Source organism: Mustela putorius, unplaced genomic scaffold, assembly GCF_011764305.1.
Source record: "Mustela putorius furo isolate JIRA1106 unplaced genomic scaffold, ASM1176430v1.1 tig00000129_pilon_pilon_pilon, whole genome shotgun sequence".
Classification (NCBI taxonomy): Eukaryota; Metazoa; Chordata; class Mammalia; order Carnivora; family Mustelidae; genus Mustela; species Mustela putorius.
Genome location: NW_025421290.1, coordinates 22,936,850 through 22,959,644, shown reverse-complemented (window position 1 = coordinate 22,959,644; position 22,795 = coordinate 22,936,850). Strand labels below are relative to the sequence as shown.

Below are 22,795 nucleotides of genomic sequence, written 5' to 3'. Positions count from 1 at the left end.
AAATAAATAAATAAATAAATAAAATTTTAAAAACGATTTTATTTATTTGTTAGAGAGAGAGAGAGGGAGAACACAAGCAGGCAGAAGCAGAGAGAGAAGCAGGCTCCCTCCTGAGCAAGGAGCCGGATGTGAGACTTGATCCCAGGACCCTGGGATCATGACCTGAGCCGAAGGCAGCAGCTTAACCAACTGAGCCACCCAGGCATCCCAATAAATAAAATCTTTAAAAAAATGGATAAAAAGATAAATTTTATGTTACATATATTTTACCGCTAAACAAACAAACAGTGAGTTTGCTTGACATCTAGGGAAAATTTGTGAGATTATCTTGGGCTGGAAAAAACCTGCAGGTTGATGGGGGCAAATAGGGTGTTTGTCAGTCTGGTTTTCATAATTCAGCAAGTGGCTACCATCGTTGGTGTTAATGGATTATTTCATTTTAATTATGTCCAGAATTATTAGTTCTAGAATAATATGTAATATGGTTAAATATTGTTTTTTACTTTTACTTTATAACTTCTAGATTCTATAGATAAGAATCTAAAATAAACAAAGGGTTTTTCCTTCTCTTGCGGAAAGTAAACAATAGGGACCCTGACTAAGGTGACGACAGAACCCCAGAAGGACCAGTTCCTCCTCTGTAATATATTACTTTCGTTAACTGTTATACAAACATTATTCCAACACTGGCAGATTGACTCCCAAGATAGGCAGCCTTACTTTTTTTAATTTTTAACTTTTTGGCAGCCTTACTTATTAGCAGACTTTTTTCCCTAAAGTGGTTTTTTCTGTTTATTACAAAGATACGGTATGGCAAAATGGTTTAAAACTCACACTGTGTAATCTGTCTTTGCTTTGTGAAGAGCTGTGTGACCTTTTGTAAAATTACTTAATCTTTAAATTCATCTTCTTGAAATTCATCTCTAAAATGTAAGTAATAATCACTCTCTGTTGAGATTAAATGAGATGATGTATGAAAAGTGGGTAGCATAGTACCTGGTACGTATTAAATGCTCAATAAACATTAACCATTGCTTCTGCTATTACTGCTCTTACGCATAAACAAGCTCAGGGTCCAGACCTGGAGATGGGAAGGGGCTGTCCACAAGAAGGCATTGTTTAACTGTACAAAACTCTTATACAAAAACGTACTTCCTTTCTCTCCCACGCCTATGGTGGCATCATTCTTCAGCTGTCTTTTTACTTTTTTGCATTTAGACTTCTCTTCCAAATTGCAGACCAAGCACCCATTTTAATCTTACCACATTTAAAAAATTTATTGGCACATTATAACCAGAGTTCACTATGCAATACTTCTTTATTCCCTCACTTTTTGAAAAGTCTTTTGAGTGCCAGTCTATTTATTTTTCCCTCTGCACTCAACCCCTTCTGGGTTGTAGATGCTGAGAGCTGAATTAATTATATCCTGTAGTTCTGTCACACATTGTCATCATCAGTACATGCAAGGTCCCTCTCTGTATTTTGTTTGTTTTTGCTTTTTTATTTTTGCCCTTCATCCCTAAACTTCATCCTGTATCCTTCCCCCAGAGGCACCCATTCTAATGTGTTTCTACATGTCTTTGAATATACATGTACTTTTGTAAGTAAGTAATACTGTTTTGTGTGCTGGGTTTCTAATTTATAAGAAGGTATTGTGCTATTAGTGTCAACATTACATTTTAAAACTCTTACCTTACATATGATTATTCAGAACTTCTCTCTTTTTTAAAGATTTTATTTATTGGGCACCTGGGTGGCTCAGTGGGTTAAGCCGCTGCCTTTGGCTTAGGTCATGATCTCAGGGTCCTGGGATCGAGTCCTGCATTGGGCTCTCTGCTCAGCAGGGAGCCTGCTTCCTCCTCTCTCTCTCTCTCTGCCTGCCTCTGTGCCTACTTGTGATCTCTCTCTCTCTCTCTGTCAAATAAATAAATAAATAAAATCTTAAAAAAATAAAATAAAAAAAAAGATTTTATTTATTTACTTGACAGAAACACAGTGAGAGAGGGAACACAAGCAGATGGAGTATGAGAGGGAGAAGCAGGCTTCCCATTGAGCAGGGAGCCTGATGGTGGGGCTCAATTCCAGGACTCTGGGATCATGACCTGAGCTGAAGATAGACACCCAGTGACTGAGCCACCCAGGTGCCCCAGATCTTCTGACTCTTAACCAAATTCTAGTTATCTGTTCCCCAAAGGATAGATAAGCTGAATTACCATCAGTTCCATCCTACCACAAAGCATGCTGCAATTCACATTTTCACATCACCTTTTTTTTCTTACATTACCCTTTATAGTTAGGATCGTCATATTAGTCCACAATGAGATGCTTTTTAAATTGAAGGGAACTATTTTAATAATACTGGGACAACAGGTATATATCAAGACTCCCAGACAAACCAGAATATATGATCTACTCTATGGAAGATTTTCCTAGGACACAGTTGAAAATCAGCATATATATACTGGGATAGCCCTTCTCCTGCTTATTTCCAGCTGACATCTGTTGCAGTTGGATGGTGCGTGTGCTGGACTGACTGTTGCATATTTTAAATACCACCCTTGCTAGAAACTTCATGATGGGGCTCTCTGGGTCATGAGTTACAGACATACTTAATTTCAGTTAGGTTTGGGTTCCAAACCAATCTTGTCCTATTAATGGACTTTTTATCTGCCTTATATTTTGGGCTTTCCACATTGGTACTGTGTATTTGTTAATCTTTTCTCCGTCAGACTACCCAATTTGGGGCAGTAGCAGGTACCCGTTTGTTGACAGCTACTCTTGTGGTATCTACTTTGTAGATCATAAAGGACTTTTTTTCAGATTTTATGTTATTAGACCCTACCAATTAGCTTTTGAAGTAGGGAGGGCAGGATTTGTAATCCTTGTGTTACAGAAAGGAAAACAGAGTATCAGAGAGGTACACTGACTTATTTTAGTCCACATCTCGTAAATTATGGAGTTGAATTTGTGACCAGGTCTTCTGACTTTAATTTGTTTCTGCAAAATCTAAAAGGGACAGGGAAAAGAATAAATTTCTGTTTCTGGTTAAAGCAGCGACTGTCCCATTTAGCTTTATGTCTTCCTCAGAACATAACATAGTACCTGACACATAGTAAATGATCAGGTTTGAGTTGGTAGTACTGCTGCTCAGCACTTTGGTGACTCCTGTTTATTTCATCAATGCTTCATATTATAGGTAAGTTCTGTTTTAGAAATGTTCCTGCGGAACAGAGAGACTTCATGTGGGTCTCAGAGTTTTCCTGTGAAGTGGTGTGGTTCATTTACAACTAATGGAGCAGTTCCTTACTAACATGCTTATATAACGTGATTTTTGGGTGAGAGTAAGCACTTGCATGTTTATAGAAAATTTCAGTAAGATTTCTTCCACTCTCCTTCTTTAGGCACTGTTCTGTAGCTTTCAGTAACCAGTAGCAAAGTCCCCACTCTTTCTAACTACTGGATTGTGTTTAGCTACTTAACACATCTTCCCTGTACCCCAAGTCCCCAGAGTCATTTGTAGCATTTGGTGAAGATGTTAGATTGGAAAGATTTTCTCTCAATTGTTTGTGCTAGTATTGTGAAAGGCTGGTTGTCCTCAGCCACCATGCTCAAAGCTGTCAGTTTGAAAATAATTTCAAAGCCTTCATTAATCAGGCTTCACCTACCTTTCTTTCTTATCACTACCCACCATCCCCTTCCAGTACCTCCTACCCACTATGATACAAATAAAGTGTTCTAAGAGAAACCATTTAGTAACTTAAATTTTCATAGCCTACTTTTCAAGGAAGTTGAAATAGGCGTCTTTAGAAGGAGCTCTTGCTATCCTGTATCTTGAACCCTTTTCATTCTCTAGCTGAGATAGTTGGTCCATAAGGTATGCTGTCTAGATGAGATATTTCCTGCTGCTTCTCTCCCTTTGGCCATGTGTTTTCTTAAATCAAAGATTGATTTGCTAGTACTTAAGTTAATACTGTGAGCTTCACACCAGTGGGGAGAATTTTTTAGAAAGCCCACATATGTCTCCTTTATTTGTTTTCTACTGAAACCAATAGTAAGCTTGTGATCATGGCTAGTCCTTCTAATTGTGCCACCAGATTTTTGTTTTTTAATTGCTTTCATACTATTTCCTTTCTCTTGGCACTATGACTATGAATTCTACAGTATCTGACAGAAAGAAAACCCCAGGGAGTTCCCCCCCTTTTTAATGCATGGATTAAAAACTCTTTATAACAATTTCTTTTTGTATAGTGAAATTCTTTCCACAACTTAGTGGTTTATCCATGGAAATGACACTTTACTAGTCTTCTTTCTTTTTAAAATTTTATTTTATTTTATTATGGTAAGAACACTTAAATGAGACCTACTCTCTTAATACATTTTTAAGTGTACAGTAACACTTGTTATCTATAAGCACCAAGTTGTACATCATCTCTCAAGAACTTATCTTGCATCTTGCATAACTGAATTTTTTATACCCATTTAAATTAGTCATTTAGGGAAGCAAAGAATAGAAGGGTGTTTGCCAGGGATTAGGGCAAGGGGGAGAATGGACAGTTGTTAATCAGTGGGTAGTCCGTTTCCTACAGTGAATAAAACTTGGCAAACTACCCAAATTCATGGTTGTTTGCACTGGAGGTAGAAAAGGAAACAGTGAATTTGGTGACTTAGTCCTATTGAGAAGCTTCAGTTATCTTTTTGGTTCCCAGGATTCCTGCCAACACCTACACTAAAATAGAAAAATAAATGACACTCCTAAGACCATTTCTTCCAAAATACCTCCATACACAAACTGTCCTGAACACTGGGAGAAGGGAAGTATGAAGGGGAAGCTTTGGTTAAGAATCTCTCCTCCACTGAATTAAGGATAGTTCATTTGCTAAATAGTTAAAAGCATGACTTCTCATGAACACAGCTCACATTGTTACATTAATAGCAGGAAAGTAAAAAACTGGGTCCTCTAAATGTCGCCAGCAGAAGCAAAATCAAATGTCAACAGAAGTGCGTAAGAATCACCATTATTTCACTGAGTTTAGTATAGATCTTTTTATACTCAGCAAACTAGTATGACTAGTACAAACAAAATAACTACATTTATATTTTTAGTCTTGCCTGGTTTAAGTGGGCAACTGTGGGTACTCTTGACCTCTGTTGATGATACTCTTCACTGACCTTGCCCGTGTCAGTTGACCCATTATATCACAGTTGACTCATCAGTCTCCCCTCCCAACTAGAACTTTCCTCTTCCTCTCTTCTCCTTTATTCCCTTTCTTCTTCATCACTATCTCCTTTACAACTCCTCCATGATTTTCTCAGGGCTGGGCTTCAACATCGTCGGTGGCACAGATCAGCAGTATGTCTCCAACGACAGTGGCATCTACGTCAGCCGCATCAAAGAGAATGGGGCTGCGGCCCTGGATGGGCGGCTCCAGGAGGGTGATAAGATCCTCTCGGTGAGAACTGGCTTCGGCCTCTTTCACTGTTCTTTGCTCCCTAGACCCCAGTTCTTACCCTTGGCCCCTTCCTTGGGAAGATTTCTGCCTGCCTCTTTGGATCTGGAAATACCTGATTATAGAATGTGGTGGGAGGAGGGACCTTGATCAATCACCTTTTCCAACATGAACAGAGAGCAAAGAGGATAGAATTCCTCATTTGATAGACAAGGCATATTCAGTCCAGAATGAAGCTACTTAGCCAAGTTCAAAAGACAGGAAACAGGTAGGGATGAGGGACTAATGTGGGGAAAAAGGACTTAAAACCCACAATTGTCCTTCAGTTATACTTTATTACCTCCCTTTTGTTAATTGAAAGACTAATGTGTGTCTTCCTTTACTACAAAGAGACACAAAAGGAAGGTAGGAATTGAGTGTCTTTTTTTTCTTTTTTTAAAAGATTTTATTTATTTATTTGACAGATCACAAGTAGGCAGAAGGCAGGCAGAGAGAGAGGAAGGGAAGCAGGCTCTCTAATGCAGGGCTTGATCCCAGGACCCTGGGATCATGACCTGATCCGAAGGCAGAGGTTTTAACCCCATGAGCCAGCCAGGTGCCCCGAGTGTCCTTTTTAGACTCAGAGCCCTTCTCAGCTGTCATCAAGATGAAAAATTGGAATGTATTCTCATTTGGGGTTTTTGTCTAATGAAGTCCCATTTCATTTTGCTGTTTGTAATAAGACACTATATGGTGAGCTTTAATTTGATTCTTTTCCAGAAGTTCTTCAAGGAAAGGGACTGGATCCTTTTTAACCTTTTGTATCCTTGCACAAGGTTCATTATGTATTTAACAGATGAACAGGTTGAGAAATTTCAGGCAAGCCTAGAAAGGTTGGCTGATTCAGAATATAAATACAATGTCATGGATGGTAATATCCTACTTCTGTCCTTCTCACCAACTATTTTGCCTCTTTTCAGGCCGTTAAGCTTCTCCTAGATCCTGTTTTTTAATTTGAGAGATTCAGAGAGTAATAAATACCTTTTATCTCAAAACAATACTGAGAAGTTGATAATGTAGATTATTTCCTATAGACCCCTGGAGAAAGACATCCAAAAAACATGAAATCAGCTTGAGTGGTACATTACGGAAAATTTTGAGTAGGTTGTTGAAGGTATAGCATGTACGTAGAAACCGCAAGTTTATTTATTCATTTATTTACTTATTTGGAGGGGCAGCAAAGTAATGTTTATTGAGTGATAACAAAGGATAGTACAAAGCTCTCAAGGAGAGAGGGGACCCGAAGGGGTTGCCTGAAACTATGCAGTTTAAAGTGACATACCACATTCTGTCCAGAACACTGGGGCCTGGGTTACATTTGAAAAGTGTAGGGGTTAAGAGGACACCCATATTTTTCAAAAAGGTTTGGTAAAATGTAGATTGTTGAAAAATGAGACTGGTTAGTTTTTGAGCACTGTATACTAGCAATATGCTGAGAACCTTACATTTATTTAAAAATTACAATAACCCTATGAGGTGAATACATTTATTATCTGTTTTGCAGCTGAGGAAGTTGAGTCTTGGTGAGGTCAAGCATCTTGCCCAAGGTCACACAACTAGTAGGTGGCAGAGGACTAAAACTGGGCTGCCTGAATTTGGAGCCTCTACTCTTAATCAGTATGATGTACTGCCTCCTAAGAGGTAAATGAGGAGCTAGGACTAGGTATCCTAAACAGAAAGTTTCATGGTGAATGCATAGCTTTTCTGTGTGGTTTTATATAAAAACTGACAGCAGTCTTTCTGTAAGGGATAGAATTAGGAAAAAAGGTTCATAGAGCTCAGTGTGAGAGAATTTATTGGACATAAATGAAGATGAGCAGCCTTTCTTATGTGGACCGTTGCCTCATGGAGAAAAGAAATTACTGGAAGGCCGCTCAATTTTTTTTTTTAAAGGGTATGGTAGGAGATAGATGTCCATGCCGAGAAAAGTAAATGTCAACAAACAAAACAAAACAAAAAACTCAGCTCCCTTCACTTTAAAATTTGTAGCAGGGAGGATTTTACTTTATGTTTCAAGCTTATGTTTTGGCCAGTTAAGACATGGGAAAGAAGAGGGAAGAAATGCCTGGTGAAGAAAAGGCAAAAGTATAAGACAGATAGGGAGAGGAATAAGACTGAGAAAGAGAAGATGGAGCATATATAAGAGGAAGAGGCCAGCATATGCTCTTCATTTTTTTCTAGGGCTATCTTATTTCATTCCAGTTTCCTTTCCAAGAGTTTGCTCCAAAATTCTTTCTAGACCCCGTTCCTAAGAAATACTGCCTCTGTTGCCTCACTCACCGTCTTCTCCGCTTTCTCTCCTTAAGCAAATTTGCTGGGCATTAACCGTTAAATGTTTATGTCTCCTTTGTAGCTCAGTCTCTCCCTCTGATGTTCTTAAGCGCTCTGTTACTGGCTTTGGAGTCTCTGTAAAATGATGATGCTGAACTTTTTATTGGTCTATATTCTCATTGATTCTTGATGGGTTTTTCTACTCTCTTCGCATAGGTTATTTTTCCATGTTGCAAAATGTGCCCCAACTCTTTTTCTTTTAACTTTTGTTAGATAATCAGACTAAGAATGTCACTTCCTTAGCACATCCATTTTGGATAATTAATAAAAGTTTCATTAAGTGATCCAGATTTCCTGAGTTATTATTGACAATTTAATCTTTCCATTTCTCTTGAAATAATGCCCATAATTTTGTCTTAATTTCAGGTAAAATTAAATAGTAGCATGACTTATGCAGTTTCCTCTTATCTGAAGTTAAATTTTCTGTGATCTCTGTGGAATGTTTAAACTTAAAAAAAGGGGGGGGAGAAGAAAAAGTTTTTTAACTAATGCAAAATTTTTAAGGCCCTATTCCATCTGACAACCTTGAAACAAAAACAGATATTATGAATAGAATGAAACTGAAGTTGAGATGAGGGCTGGAGTTGGAGATTCCTCACCCGAAGTTTATTTTGTGTGTGTGTTGGTGAGGCCAATTTAATATTTGTATAGGTTACCAGGGAACCTGGAGAAATTTTATTTTTGTGGGATAAAAATAAAAAATAAAAAAACTATCTAGGTTTGTCATTTCCCTTGTGTGTCTGCCTAAATGAAGGCAGGTAGATAGTCAGGAACAGTCCATCCTCAGTGAAATGTACATTTTTATGATGCTCAGGGTGATGTGAACTGACCCCTACACTGAATAGGTGAATATTCCCTTTTGACCAAACCCCTTATATAACAAAATGGCACCATCAGGCCACTAGTCAGCTGCATTTCATGTTCTTGTCAATTGAATTCTTAACTTGGTGAATGAAAGTGCTGAGTAGTTCTCAACATTCACAACTACTCTACTTGACAGCCTGCAGACAGACCACCATGCCAGGTGCTATGGAATGATTTGAAAATGAAAGATTTGTCTTCGCCCGTAGCTTAGAAATTAGTGGGAAAGATCCACCAGAAAACCTTCATCTCAGGCAGCAGCCAAGACATTGAGATATGCAAAATCCTTTAGACAAAGGATGCCTCTAGGCACCCCCCCACCACCCCCCACCCCCTGCTTGTAGGCTTGTAGCTGGCACAGAGTAGGCATGCAGTAAGGTAGCTGCTCTGTGAATGCATCATAGCATAATGGACTTTTTTGGGTTGGTCTGATTAATTAGAACTAGATAATCTGTTTTTTTCTTCCTTCTTCAATTCTGACAAAGGCCCCCGCCACCACTGTGATTCATTTCAGGATCTTGGTAAAAAAAGTTAAAATATCCAGAGTATAATCTGGGTCAGTGCTTATTAAATTGAGTCCATTCCTTCCATACATCATCTACATTTATATTAATGCTATTCTTTAGGTAGAGCTCTTGAGGCAATTCAAAATTATTAATCATCAAAGGTAATTAATTTGGGGGTATCTGGGTGGCCCTCTCAGTTAAGCATCCGACACTTGATTTCGGCTTAGGTCATGGTCTCAGAATTGTGAGATCGAGCCCTGTGTCGGGCTCTGCACTGGCCATGTAGCCTGCTTGAGGGTTTCCCCTTGCCCTCTACCTATTTCTGTCTCTCTCTGCCTCTCTAAAGTAAATAAATAAAGGAATACATAAAAGTCACACAGGTGAAAAGTTAAACTTAAAAAAAAAAGATGGAGGGAACGGATTTTAACTCTGTTTACTCATTTCCTAAGGCAGAAAATAGGAGACTTATTTTTCAAGATTGCTCACAACCATAGTTAAAGCCAAAAAAAATTCTGTGTTTCCCCATCTGTTAAGCAGAACACCAGCATTTCAATTCTCTGAACATTCAGTCAGTAGAATTTTCTAGCATGCTGCAACATCTGCCATATCTCAGGTTCAGTGAAACTATTGATGAGTTAAGGAAACTGAAGTAGCAAGTTAGTAGCGTTCTAAGATTTCTCCGTTGAGTAGCTTTTGGGACTAAAAGTGAGGTCCAGGGACCATCTGGCCATTACTTGGGAGCTTATTAGAAATGCAGAATTTCAGGAGCCCTCTCAGACCTACTGGAATCAAAACCTGCATTATAGTAAGATCCCTGGGTGTGAATAAATTGTGAGAGGCACTGCTCTAGACAAGTGTTATCACATGTTTTAAATTATGACCTATAACAGGTAATACACATACATGCAAACACACATGTAACTGAAGCAAAGGTTAAGAAAATAGTATTTATCACTTCTATATATGATACACTGTGTGTTGTGATTTCTTCTTGCTTTCACTGTTTTAAAATTAAATACTTATCTTGACCCACTGGATTTAACTTCACTGTGTTCTGTGGTGGGTCCAGAGACTCATATTTGTAAAATCACTACTTTGGTAAACAAAATCACTGATGAAGTCTGTGTATGCACAGAATTTGTATTAAATAGGGTAAGCAGGCTGGGTGTAGAGACTAGTTAAAGATTGATTCAGGCAGGTTAGGTGAGAATTAACTCATTTGGAATCACTTGGAGGGCATGTGAAAGCATGGATTGCTTTTAGCTTTTAAGTTCCCTGGTGAATGCTAATGTGGCTGGTTCTGGGGTCACACTTTGAGAACCCCTGGTCTATATTAGTATGGAAGGTGACAAAGAGAGCAAATTCCACATATATTTAGGAATAAAATTTATGGACCTTGGTGTATAGTCAATATGAGGTAGAATCTGAAAATGCATAGAGGAGGCAGATATTGGAAAGCCAGTCTGGCTTTGAATTAGAGATAACCTGGACAAGAGACAGAATCATAATTTGTTTTATGGGGCTGTTTTTAAACTTGGGCAAAGGATAAGAAATGGTTCTTTAAAAAAGAAATTGCCCTTGAATGTCTCAAAGGCCTCTTGTCTGGAGTCTTTTTTTTTTTTTTTTTAAGTAATTAGAGTAATAAATAGTCCTTTTATATTAGAATACCTTTAGGCCTAACAAAAGGGTTGAAAGACATGATTGCTATAATTGGTTTATGCCCTGTGTGGTACCTTTTTTGGCCTGATACCACTAATGTCCTTCCCCGTGAGCGGAAGGAAGCTCAGGTGAGGACCAAGGTTACACACTGAGTCACTGGCAGGCAAAGCTGCTGTCAGAGTCCAGGCCTTTCAGCTTTGTATAATATTGACAATATGTTGTCAGGCTTTTTCAGGCTGCAGTTGGCAAGCAAACTTCAGGAAATCATGTGACATTTATTATATTCGTGTTCTTCAAAGTACTCTTCAGATATTACAGGTGTTATAATGATGAGTTTTGTGATACAGCCTTTCGAAGTTATTTACAGTAGAATGTTAAGTGATATAAAAATAGGGTAGAGTTCACTTTGAGCTTTAAGATCATTACATAATACAGAGATTCAAAGGAATAAATCAGTCACATCTAGCAGAGTTTTCTAGAAAGGTCATCGACTTGGCCCTTAACTAAATTTTATCTTCCCAAATTTTAATGCTGCTTCAATATATGCACATGAATAAAAATATTAATGTAGAAACACCTTATATTCTACAAAACTCTAAAATTTGGAAGTGTATAACTTTTTAGAAAAAATGAAACTACAAAACCAGTAAAAATTTAATTTACACTATTAATGAGATGGATAGTAGTAAGTTGCTGAAATAAAATCCTTGCTTACAATGTGAATTTCTTTGGGTTAGAGTTTTAAAGTGAAGCGTTTACAGCCAGGCCATTTGAATTCTGGCTTTGCTGCTTCCATTCTATATGCCCATGGACAAGTTTCATAGTCTTCCAAGTTTTATCATCTATTAAATGGGAGTTCATAAGTCATAGGATTTGTTGCAAGGACTAAATAAGTTAGTACTTAGTAAGATGAAGAGACAGCTCCAGACATGATAATAAATATTCAGTGTTTTTGGCAGTTATTTTGGGCTGTGATTGCAAAGATGATCTTGAATTTGGTACTCCTGCCATTGAATGTCATTTAGTGACTTGAGTTCTCCCACTTGCATTCTTATCACTATGAAACTTGGCTGTGATGCTGAACTCTGAAATCTTTGGGATATATTGACATAACTGCATCATTAACCTAATTTGTCTCTAAAAGAAAATAGCCATTTCCTTAAAATGAGAAGTACAGTTATCACATGGGCTAGATTAGTTACATGAGCCTTCCCACTACAGTCCGCAGTCTCACACTGATTCTCTACCTCAGGAATTAACTAGAAAGTTGAGATGTTGAGAATTCACTGTGGTGGTTCTAGGACTCCTGAAGTTCTTTTCCTGTGGCATGTTCACCAGAACAAACAAAAGGCATAATCAGAAGGTGGCTTGGTGGCATGAAATCGAAGTCTATCAACTAGAAAACTATATTTGCTTCTACACTGTAGGTAGCAGGACTGATCCTATTTAAGATTAATCTCGGAAGATACGTGGAATTTTTTTTTTTTTAAGATTTTATTTATTTATTTATTTGACAGAGAGAGAGATCACGAGTAGGCAGAGAGGCAGGCAGAGAGAGAGAGGAGGAAGCAGGCTCCCTGCTGAGTAGAGAGCCCGATACGGGACTCGATCCCGGGACCCCGAGATCATGACCTGAGCCGAAGGCAGCGGCTTAACCCACTGAGCCACCCAGGTGCCCCTACGTGGAATTTTTTAAAAAGGAAGTGTATTCAGATGGTCGAAATAGCTGGAGCACAGGCATGAAAGTAAGGATATATGTTTTACATCCTAGGGACAGTGAATTTTGTGATTTAGAGCACAGGATTTATGAAAGGGAATAATGTGAAATTAAATTGAGAGAGTGGGTTGGCCCCACTTCCTGGAGGACTTTGTACACCAGAATGAGAAATCAGGCATGCGGTCTCTTCTCTCCTGCTCCCAGTTTTGTAGAAACAGAATGGTCCTTTAGGAGGCTTGATCTGGAGACAGTGTTTGAATAGGATAGAATGGGGGGCCGTGCTAGAGGGAAGTGAGTCAGTGAGAGGGTGATCACAATAGTTCACCTGGAAGTGTCCACCACCTAAATAGGCACTTGAAGGAAAATAGGGTGTGAGGAATAGTATTATTATGTTAGCCTATAGGATTTGGCAAGGTATTGTATGTGAAGATCGACAGGGAGTGGAGCTTAAAAATACCAGAATTCTAGTCTGAAGGAATGGTAGTGGCAACAAGAGGGAAGGTGGGATAGTCTGGTTTTGTGGGAAGTGGAAAGGAGGCTTTGGATTTGTTGAATTGGGGTGTAGCAAAATATTCCTGTCCAGGCATCCAGCAGGAAACTGGCAAGGCCAGAAGTAGAAATAAGGATACGGGTTTGGGAGTTGTCTTGCAGAGTACAGTTGAAATTGTGAAAGATCACCATGGGAGAGAAGATGAGGGGACAGAGGACTACAGACATTGAGGAATGCTTACTTCCCTTAAGAAGGAAGGAGAAGAAGAGGAATTGGGAAAGGAATCCTTCAAGAACTAAGGGAGCTTCAGAAGCTGAGACTAGAGAGAACTACAAAAGGGAGGAAGTCTGACAACTGGGAAAGGGCTGTAGGATTTGAGGATTAGAAGTCCCTCCTGACCTGCAGGACAGAATATTCTTTCCTGCCTCCTCATACACTATGCCTGTATCAGGGGTTAGAGTGCATGGCTGCGGAGGAAGTGGAGGCAGTGCTTTCCAACAGCTCTTTAAACAAGTTTTGCAGTGAAAGGTGGAGGACAGAAGATGGGAAGAGGGTGATGGTTCCAAGAGATGTTTATATTGTGTTCTTTACAGATGAGGATGATTTTAGTTGAGAAGGAGCAGAGGGGGCATCAAGAGGAGCAAGTGATCACTTAAGTTCTCTAAGAAGGCTGGAAGAAATGTGACCAATAGCACCCGTGGGTGGTTTAGCCTTGGTAGAGGGAAATGGATCTAAATCAGAAACCAGGGCAAAGAAGTGGTGAGAGGCCATCAGGAAACTTTGAAACAGCAGGAAAGAACACGGAGAGTGTGTGGGAAGTTACCTGTATTCTCAAAGAAGATAAGGCAAAGGAATCTGGAGAGAGGAGATAGGATCAGCGTTGGAGTTTGATGATAGGAAAGGTCTGGAACAGCTGCTTCTGGGCATTCATTGGGGAGTTCGCCAGGTGAGTAGAGTGGTCATAAGGATACAGCAGGTGTCAGCCAGCATGGATCTGTGCTGGGAAGTAGGAGTGTGTATTTTCCCCAGGAACATTAAACTCAGTGATGACGAGGAAACTAAATGCCTTGTGTTTTGCGGGACTGGAAAGATGGCAGAAGATCATGGGGACAAGGGATTCTAATAGTTTACGAAGTGCTTTGTTGAAATAACAGCAAGAACTCCTAGATGGGTTAGAATGCAAGTAAAATCTAAAAAAGGTTATTAAAGGTCTTGGTGAGGATAATGAGCGGATTCAGTAGAGGAATAGGAAGTGTGAAGGGAGTAGAAATTGTGGTCCGTTTTCTAAGAGTAAGGTAGACAGTTTATAACACCAAAGTGCTATTAGATTAATTCACCTAGCAGGAGATTGTATGGAGGAGTGATGTGAACCTCTTGGAGAAGGAAGACAGTAACAAGGTAGATGAGAGGCTTGAATAAATCAGTGGCTTGAGCTTCAGCTAAAAATAGTTTGTGAGTCCAAGTGGAAGAATAATAGTGCAGAAGGAAGAGTAAATTGCAAGGGCACTGTAACTCTACTTCAGATAGTTAAAAATACTAGCCCTGGCTCCTACACTTACTATGACTTTGGGTGAATTCTCTACCTTGCTAAGCCCCAGTTTCTTCATCTGTGAAAACAAGATAAAAATGGTGTCCACCTCATAGGATTATCGTGAGAACAATGTTAGACAACACATGTAAAGCATACAGCACAGAACCTACCAAATAAATACATGAGGTGTTCCTGCTGCTGTTGCTGTTAATGACATTGATGTGTACAAAAGATGTGTAGATCTTGCATAAAGTGGGCTAGGCTGTGGCACTGAGTATACCATAGGGTAAATAATACTTGCAGACAGTGTCACTCCTAACACTAAGAAGTATTAATCCCACTGGTCATCTCTCACCTCTAGATGCTACACTGAAGCATTTTTTGGAAGTTTGTATCATCAAAGAAATACTGTAAAATTAGTAAATTGATGGAGGATGGGAGTATCCATGGAACCAAGGGAAATTGTTCACAATTGAACAAGACCAATAGAATGGGCTGGTAGGTTTGCACCACATCAAAATAAATTGTTTCGTAGAGTTTTTCTAGAGTTGAAGCTATAGTACCAGGGATTAGCAATGTGAAGGATAGGATGGTAACCCAGAAGATCATGTTAGCTGTAGGGAAGCAGGCTGATGCTTAGGGAAGACACACAGGTACATAGCAGAAACCCAACTGTGAGACAGGCAACAGGAGCCAAGGTGAAGGAGAGACTTCTTTTTTTTTTTTTTTAAATAAAAAACCTTGGTGCTCTTCATATGGCCCACGGAACCTCAGTTCTAGGAAAATGTAGCTTTGAACGTGAAAAAGTGACTTAGTTCTACTTTACTTGACCCATTCTCCTAGTCCTTGAAATTTGCTGTGTAGTTTTTAAATGTTTAATCACATGAATATCAATCTTTGACTTGTCATTCTACCTCTTTTACTATTTCTCTTGCTGTTTTTGACAGGTAAATGGCCAAGACCTAAGGAACTTGCTGCACCAGGATGCTGTAGACCTTTTCCGTAATGCAGGTTATGCCGTGTCCCTACGAGTACAACACAGGGTAGGTATTACCTGCAGCCAGAAGCTGGCACCAAGCTTTTGTCTCGTTCTTGGGAATACGACATATTGCACAATCTTTTTTTTAAAGATTTATTTACTTATTAGAGAGAGAGAGAGAGAGCACAGGCAGACAGAATGGCAGGCAGAGGCAGAGGAAGAAGCAGGCTCCCTGCCGAGCAAGGAGCCCGATGTGGGACTCGATCCCAGGACGCTGGGATCATGACCTGAGCCGAAGGCAGCTGCTTAACCAACTGAGCCACCCAGGCATCCGATATTGCACAATCTTTAGTAGTGCATTTGGCTTTTATTTTTTCTTTCTTACTCTTTGGAAGAGCTTCTCTAGCACAGGCAGGGGTCTTCAGGGACTTCTTATCACAAAAGGAAATTCATTCTGCTTGCAGCCTAGGTCCTAGCTTCCAGGAGATGTATCTTAACTGGAAAGCTTGACAACCAAATTCAAATCAATGGGGAGAAAATTTAGCAAGAATCAATTTTATTTTTTAGTAGGGAAGGAAAGCTGTGTCTGCCCTTGAACATACTTATTAATGAAACTTGAAGTGTAGAGGGGGTGGCGTTCCTGATACCCCCTGTGCGCTTTTCCCAATCACGACACAACCCTTTTCTTATCAACTTGTTGACCCTCTTGACCAAAGCTGTAATCCTCAAAGGGGGTTTCCAGGAAAAAGGAAATGGATTTCAGAATTTAGTCAAAGGTCGCCTGGGTGGCTTGTTGGGTTACGCGTCTGCCTTCAGCTCAGGTCATGATTGTGGGGTCTTAGGATTGAGCCCACTATTGGCCTCGCTGGTCAGCAGGGAGTCTGCTTTTCCCTCTGCCTCTCCCACCCACACATGCGCTCTCTCTCTCTCTCTCTCTCTGTCTCTCACTGTATCTCTCTCAAATAAATAAATTTTTAAAGAAAAGAATTTAATCAAAGCAGCACCTCTCCCTGCATTCACTTCTTAGTTTCTAGTGTTTTATAATTTGGATGATGGGTTGAGAAGCCTGGTAAACCTAATTCCTCCCTTTGGAGGAATTCTACCCCAAGGACTTTGAGGTGCATTTACAACCCAGGTTCAGTGTGCCCTCTTTTTTTTTTTTTTTTTTAATAAAGATTTTTTATTTATTCATTTGACAGAGACACAGTGAGAGAGAGAACACAAAGAGGGGGAGTGGGAAAGAGAGAAGCAGGCTTCCTGCCGAGCAGAGAGCCCAGTGCGGGGCTTGATCCTAGGACCCTGGGATCATGACCCAAGCCAAAGGCAGACACTAAACAAATGAGCCACCAGATGCCTCCAGTGTGCCCTCTTAAATGGTGCTGTCATTGTCTCACTCAGCTCTTGAGTGAGGCTTCAGAGGCTGAAGGAAGAGCTTGACAGGAGGTGGTACAAAGCAGAAGGAGCGCAGCATGAAAGATAGCAGAGTTGCAAGCAGAGTCTGTGTGATGGATTAGAAAACAGGTCAGTAGGTGAGAATATTGGTAATTGGCTGCTTCTGCCTTGGCTCTTTATGTTTCTAAAGTATGGAGGACTTCATGCAATAGTAAAGGCAAATAATGAATGTAGGTATACACTTCAGGTATGGTTCGAGTTCTTTTAAAGGCATGTGGGAAACGATTTCCAAAGTTCACGTTTTGGGAAACATCTATAAATAACTCCTAGTAAAACAGTAACCCCTAATAAAACACTGGTCAGAGAATTGGCCTAGCCCTAAAAACCATTATCTTATTGTTGGGCAGGCCCTCTCAGGACATCTGAACAGGAAATGAGTGAAAGATGTAGAGGTGGGCTAGAGGGTAGAAGAGGTAGTTCGTGCAGTGCTGCCTTTCAGATGGAAGGGTCAGACTTTTCACGGGTTGTAACGAGGAGGTTAAATCGAACTGAGACAAAATGGCATCATAACTGTTGCAAGTTAGCTGTTAAAAGTTAGTATGAAGAGGGGCACCTGGGTGGCTCAGTCAGTTAAGCATCCGACTTTTGGTTTTGGCTCAGGTCATGATCTCAGGGTCGTTGGATCGAGCCCCGTGCTGGGCATGGACCCTGCTTAGGATTGTCTCCCTCTGCCCCTTCCCCCACCCCCATCCCACACTCCTTTCGTCCCCCAGCCCCCGTTCACTTGCTTGCTTAAAAAAACAGTTAATATGAAGAAGTGCCACCCAGCCTCAAATGGGAATGCTTATTAGACAGTGGAAAATTATCACCACTAGGATATGATTTTTTTTTTTTTACTTGTTTACCTCTGAGTATTTTATCTCTGTTCCATATAAGGGTTTCCTTTTTATCTGTGTCTAGTGTTACAAAATAGAGATGAAGGCCATGACACTGTATCAGGAGGGAATTGGTGCCTTTTGGAAACTGGAAAGTGGTTCCAAAAATGGCTCTGTACCCGGCCCTTACTGCTTTCTGACAAGTGGCAGTCTTTCTGAGTAAACATTTCTAGGAAGGTGGGCACCCTCTGCTCCTGCCCAGTAATTTTGAGGTTCCCTACAGGATCAGTAGGTTTCATCTCCTATCTTCGGTTTCCTAGCATGATACATGTAGAGCTTGGTGGAGGCAGCAGAGAAACAGAATGGTTATCCACTCACCCCCGGGCCCCTTTAGGTCAGTAGCACAGCCAGCTTAAATGCCTCCCCATCAGACTTCTCTCCACAGAGTTGATGGCTCTGATGCATCAATTTAGAATAAACAAAGAGGACTCCTTCTGCCAGATAGTGCTCGGAGGTCACAGCTTTGGGTGGTCTAGACCCAGGTCATGTGTCAGCATGGACACGGGAGTTGGGGTGCACACACACTGCTCACCAGTGTTAACATTCTTCTCTCCCTTCCAGTTACAGGTGCAGAATGGGCCTGTAGGACATCGAAGTGAAGGGGAGCCGAGTGGGATCCCTATAGCTCTGGTGCTGGTGCCAGTGTTTGCCCTCACCATGGTAGCAGTCTGGGCCTTCATGAGATACCGGAAGCAACTATGAAAAGTTTGCTCTCTTCCAGTGCTCCCGTTAGAAGACCAGTTTTCTTTCCCTCTCACCCTCAACCCCTGCCATTCTCCCATATCCTTCCCTCTCTCTGCGTAGTCAACATGTCATTGAAAGAGACTGCTACCCAAGCAGGACCTCACTGTCCAGATCTCCACATCCTCATATCTAATGGGAGAGTGAAGGTATTGTTTGAAAGAAGGCCGAAGAAAAAGACCTGCTTAGAACAGATGGGAAATTACGTATTATGCTAGGATCACCAATAGAAGTTCAGCTACAACCCAAAGAGGGAAAGGTCCAGTCTTCACATCAGCACGGGTAATACCTTTTTCTTAACTGGCGTGCCTCAAAGGCCAGCTGTGCGACGCAGGAGAAGAGAGGATTTCTCTTATTGATCTTCCTTGGGAAGTTTTTGTGGCCTTTATTTAATTTCTATCTACATACTTGGGTGCCTATATCAAACACAGGATAATGAGAGCATTTTTACTTTTATAAAACACGTGCATGTGTGCGCTTGCATGCGCATGCACACACACGCACGCACACACGTCCATGCATGATAGTATAATAGCGATGCCTTATGGAGAATTAAAGAAGTGGAAAGCTGCTATTTGGTTTCAAGCTTCTGATATAAGGGAGGTTCTTAATGGGAGAATTTGATTTATAGCAGGAGTGAGAGAGTGAGCCTTGAAAGAGGATGCCCAATCTGGGTCATTTAAAAAAAAAAAGAAAAAAAGGAAAACCGAAGCAACTAATTAAAAATCTTAGAGCAATATTTCTTCTCATAATAGCTGTGCTGAAGTGGAGGTAAAGTGCCATAATCCAGCTTTGTGCAAGTCAGTTTGTTCCCCACACTTTGAGATGTAAAGATAAACCTTACTTGTTCTCTGGGCTGCCCCAGTGACTTTTCTGGAACCTCCCAGTCCTGTTAAAGGATCAGCTGGAATGACTGTGGTCAGAGCTTTGGTGATGGGGCCAGACAATCCAGTGAAAAAACTCTAGAAGACAGAAGGGTAATGCCTCCAGGGTGGCACCGGAACCTTCTCGGGCCACCTAACATATTCTTTGTTACTAGTGATAGGCAAATTGTGAGAGAAGGGACTGCTCTCTGGCAGGACAGGCATGAAATGAGCTCTGCTTCTGATTCTGTTGAGAGGGTTTGGATTGTGGGTTATTTTGAAAGGCTCTAAACACTGGCTGTGGCTTCTAATAAACCATTTTGCAGGGAAGGGGAAGAAAAGGTTTTTGGGTTTTTGTTTTGTTTTGTTCTGTTTTAGTGGATAGGGAAGTTTGGTGGCTGTTTCCTGGGGAAACCTTGAGAGCAGGATATGGGTGAAAGCATGCTCAGGAATACCAAAGTCATTAATAATGAGGTGGGAACCATTCTCTTCATGTGATATCAAATGTTGATTTTGAAACACTAAGGAGAGCTGAACCAAGGCTAATTCTCTGGCTTTAAAAAAAAATCATTTCCATCCTCTAAATACATTGTCTAGACTACAGGTCTTATATAATCTTGAGAGCATGAGTATGAAGACTGACCCTGAGAAAACCAGTCATGTCCAGTTTTTAGCATGCATAATTCGGTAAGCATTTTACAGGTGTTGATTGGACACCAGTTTTGTTAAGATGCTTTTACAAAGAATGTCAGATTTATATTGCAGATAGCAAAAGGGAACAGTTACTGAGAAGACACTTGAGAAAGTTCCATGGAGGAAGGGGACAAATGACTCTTGAGGAGCTCACAGTCTAGTTAAGAGAATTCATAAATAAATGAGAAGTTAAAAGTACATCATCAGGTTACGTGACAGTTGAAAGTAATAAGAAATGGGAAAAGAAATTCAGAGCACAGCGTAGCAACAGAGATGTGCAGGCAGCCATCACTTTTTTTTTTCCCCAGGGACTCCAAAAAAGAAAGCTGTCACATAATGGCATCAGGCCAGAGTGGGAAGGAAAAGGCTTTTAAAAATAACCCACCTAAGGCCTTACTTTGGGCCAATTGTTGGTATAGGGTGAAACTTGCTTTAAACAATCCTGGTAGGACTTAGGTCTTTAGGCCTGGAGTGTTCAGTACCTTTGAGCCTCACTTAGACGGCTGCACTTGTAGGTCCACACAGACACACTGACAGTATTCCGGTTCTCACCTCAACCAGCCCCACTGTGCGGGCACAAGCCCCGCCACCCTCCCTGCATCTGGAGGCTTGTGCAGCAGCTTCCTCAGTGGGCTGGCTTCCCTCCCAGGATTCAGCTCACAGTTTGGGTATCAGCTCCTGAGAGGACCTTGAGACATTCAGAATGAAGCAATTGGCAAGCAGGAGGGAAATCCGTCTTGTTTTTTTCTTTGTTGGTAGATGTGAAAAAGGACACTTACCCCCAGGTTGGTAGAAGATTTGCTTTGTTTAATAATAGGGATTCTTACGCACTTTAATAATTTAGGTTTTCTCTGGAATTAAAGAGCACTTAAAGATCCATGATGAAAATTTCAGGCAAGTATACTATTCAGTTTTTATTTCTGATTCTCTAGAAAACTAAATTGCCCTAGATGAGGTATTGGAGTCTTTTGTAAGTCACTAAAAAAAAATTCATGATCTTTGTAGATCGAATCTAATATTTCTTTCACTTTATAGATTGTATCTAATATTCCTGCTACCTAAATTACTGTGTTTAAAGTTTCGAAAATTGAATGAAAGCATTTTAAGACCGTATACTTAAAACACTTCTCTGTATTTATCATCTGATATTACACATAATTTTAATAAGACATTGTTTGCTTCAGTTGTCTCTCTTTTCCTGCCAAGTTTTAATCTGTGCTATTGATTTCACTTATTCATACTGTCTAGCCATGTGTAATGGAAAAGGAAACTAATACTTGTTACTGCATTTTGTGCCAGGTGGTGTACTAAGTCCGGGTGGGTACACTGTTCATGACTCACAACTCTGAGATCTAAGTATTGTTAAAAAGACACTAAGGGAAAGAGAATAAATTACGTTTCCTATGATTACGTAGGTGGTAATGATAGACTCAGGATATAACTTAAGACTTCAGGTGCTACTGTCAATGATATTTCTCACTGGCCATGGCTCTCAAAGTGTGGTCTCTGAATAAAAGCATCAGCATCATTGGGGAACTTGTTAGAAAAGTAAATTCTAGGGCTTCACCCCAGACCTACTCAGTCAAACTGCGTACAGCACTAGTAACAATCCGTCCAGGTGACTGATGCACAGTAAGGTTTGAGAATCACTGCTCTCTGCCAATAGTTGTCCCCTTTTTCTCAGGTTAGAATCATCTGCAGAGCTTATAAAATTCTGGTTCTCAAGCTGCACCTAGACCAATTAAGTAAAATCACTTTCTGGAAAGTGGGACTTAGGCAGCAGTAAAATAAAGTTCATTAGGTGGATTCCACTGTGCAGTGTCAGTAAACAGTGCTCTGTGGCATTTAAATTATTAAATAAAAACTTACATAAATGATCAGATCACACACAGGCATTTGCTCCAGTATAAAATGAGAATTTCACTTGGGTCTTTTTAGAGCCCAGCTCTCCATGCCCTTCTGCCGAAGTATAGATGTGTAAGAAAAAATGGAGCGTTCTAGGGCCTATTTGTTTAGGACTGACCAGCAAAATGTGTTAGTGTTTCAGTATGTGCATCTATTAAATAAATTAGAACCCAATCAAAGAACATTGGAGCTAAAAGGGAGCAAGAAAGATTCTAGGATGAATCTGTCTTAGAGATGAGAAAAATCAAAGCTCAAAGAGGTAGACAGACTTAACTCAGTTCAAAGACTTAGTCTGTTGCAGAAGTGCTCTTTCTGTATCATATTTATGTCTGGAATGTATGCACTACATGAAGATAGATGAAACTATCCTTTTTATCTCAATCCACTTTTGTCATCTCTCTTTGGGCCTGAATAGAGACTGGGGACTGTAAGCCATAATGCAGAACTGGTAGATACCATGGAATCTGCGAAAGCCCTAATATAAAATTCAATCACATGAGTTCTTCTGTGACTTGTTCCAGTAGTTCTAAACTAGAGAAGTGTGGGTTTTTTGATGTTGGACATTGTTTTTATTGTGTAAATAGCAATTTAAACTATATTTTAAAAAATGGAACAAAAAACATTAGGCTGTCAAGTATGGGCAAGGGGTGGGGAGTGTCATTTGTGTAATTTCATGTGGAGCCAATAAAGATTTTATCCTAGCCCA

At 40.2% G+C, this 22,795-nt stretch overlaps 1 protein-coding gene across 1 annotated transcript in view; it reads left to right on the top strand.

The window, feature by feature from the left end:
• The window catches only part of LOC101682224 (synaptojanin 2 binding protein), a 40,175-nt gene extending 17,380 nt beyond the window's left edge, over positions 1–22,795 (top strand). The window contains exons 2-4 of the mRNA XM_004739030.3: positions 5,314–5,450; positions 15,529–15,624; positions 18,449–22,795. Coding sequence (XP_004739087.1) covers positions 5,314–5,450; positions 15,529–15,624; positions 18,449–18,589 — 374 coding nt within the window. The 3' untranslated portion in view covers positions 18,590–22,795. The remainder of the gene's footprint in view (positions 1–5,313; positions 5,451–15,528; positions 15,625–18,448) is intronic.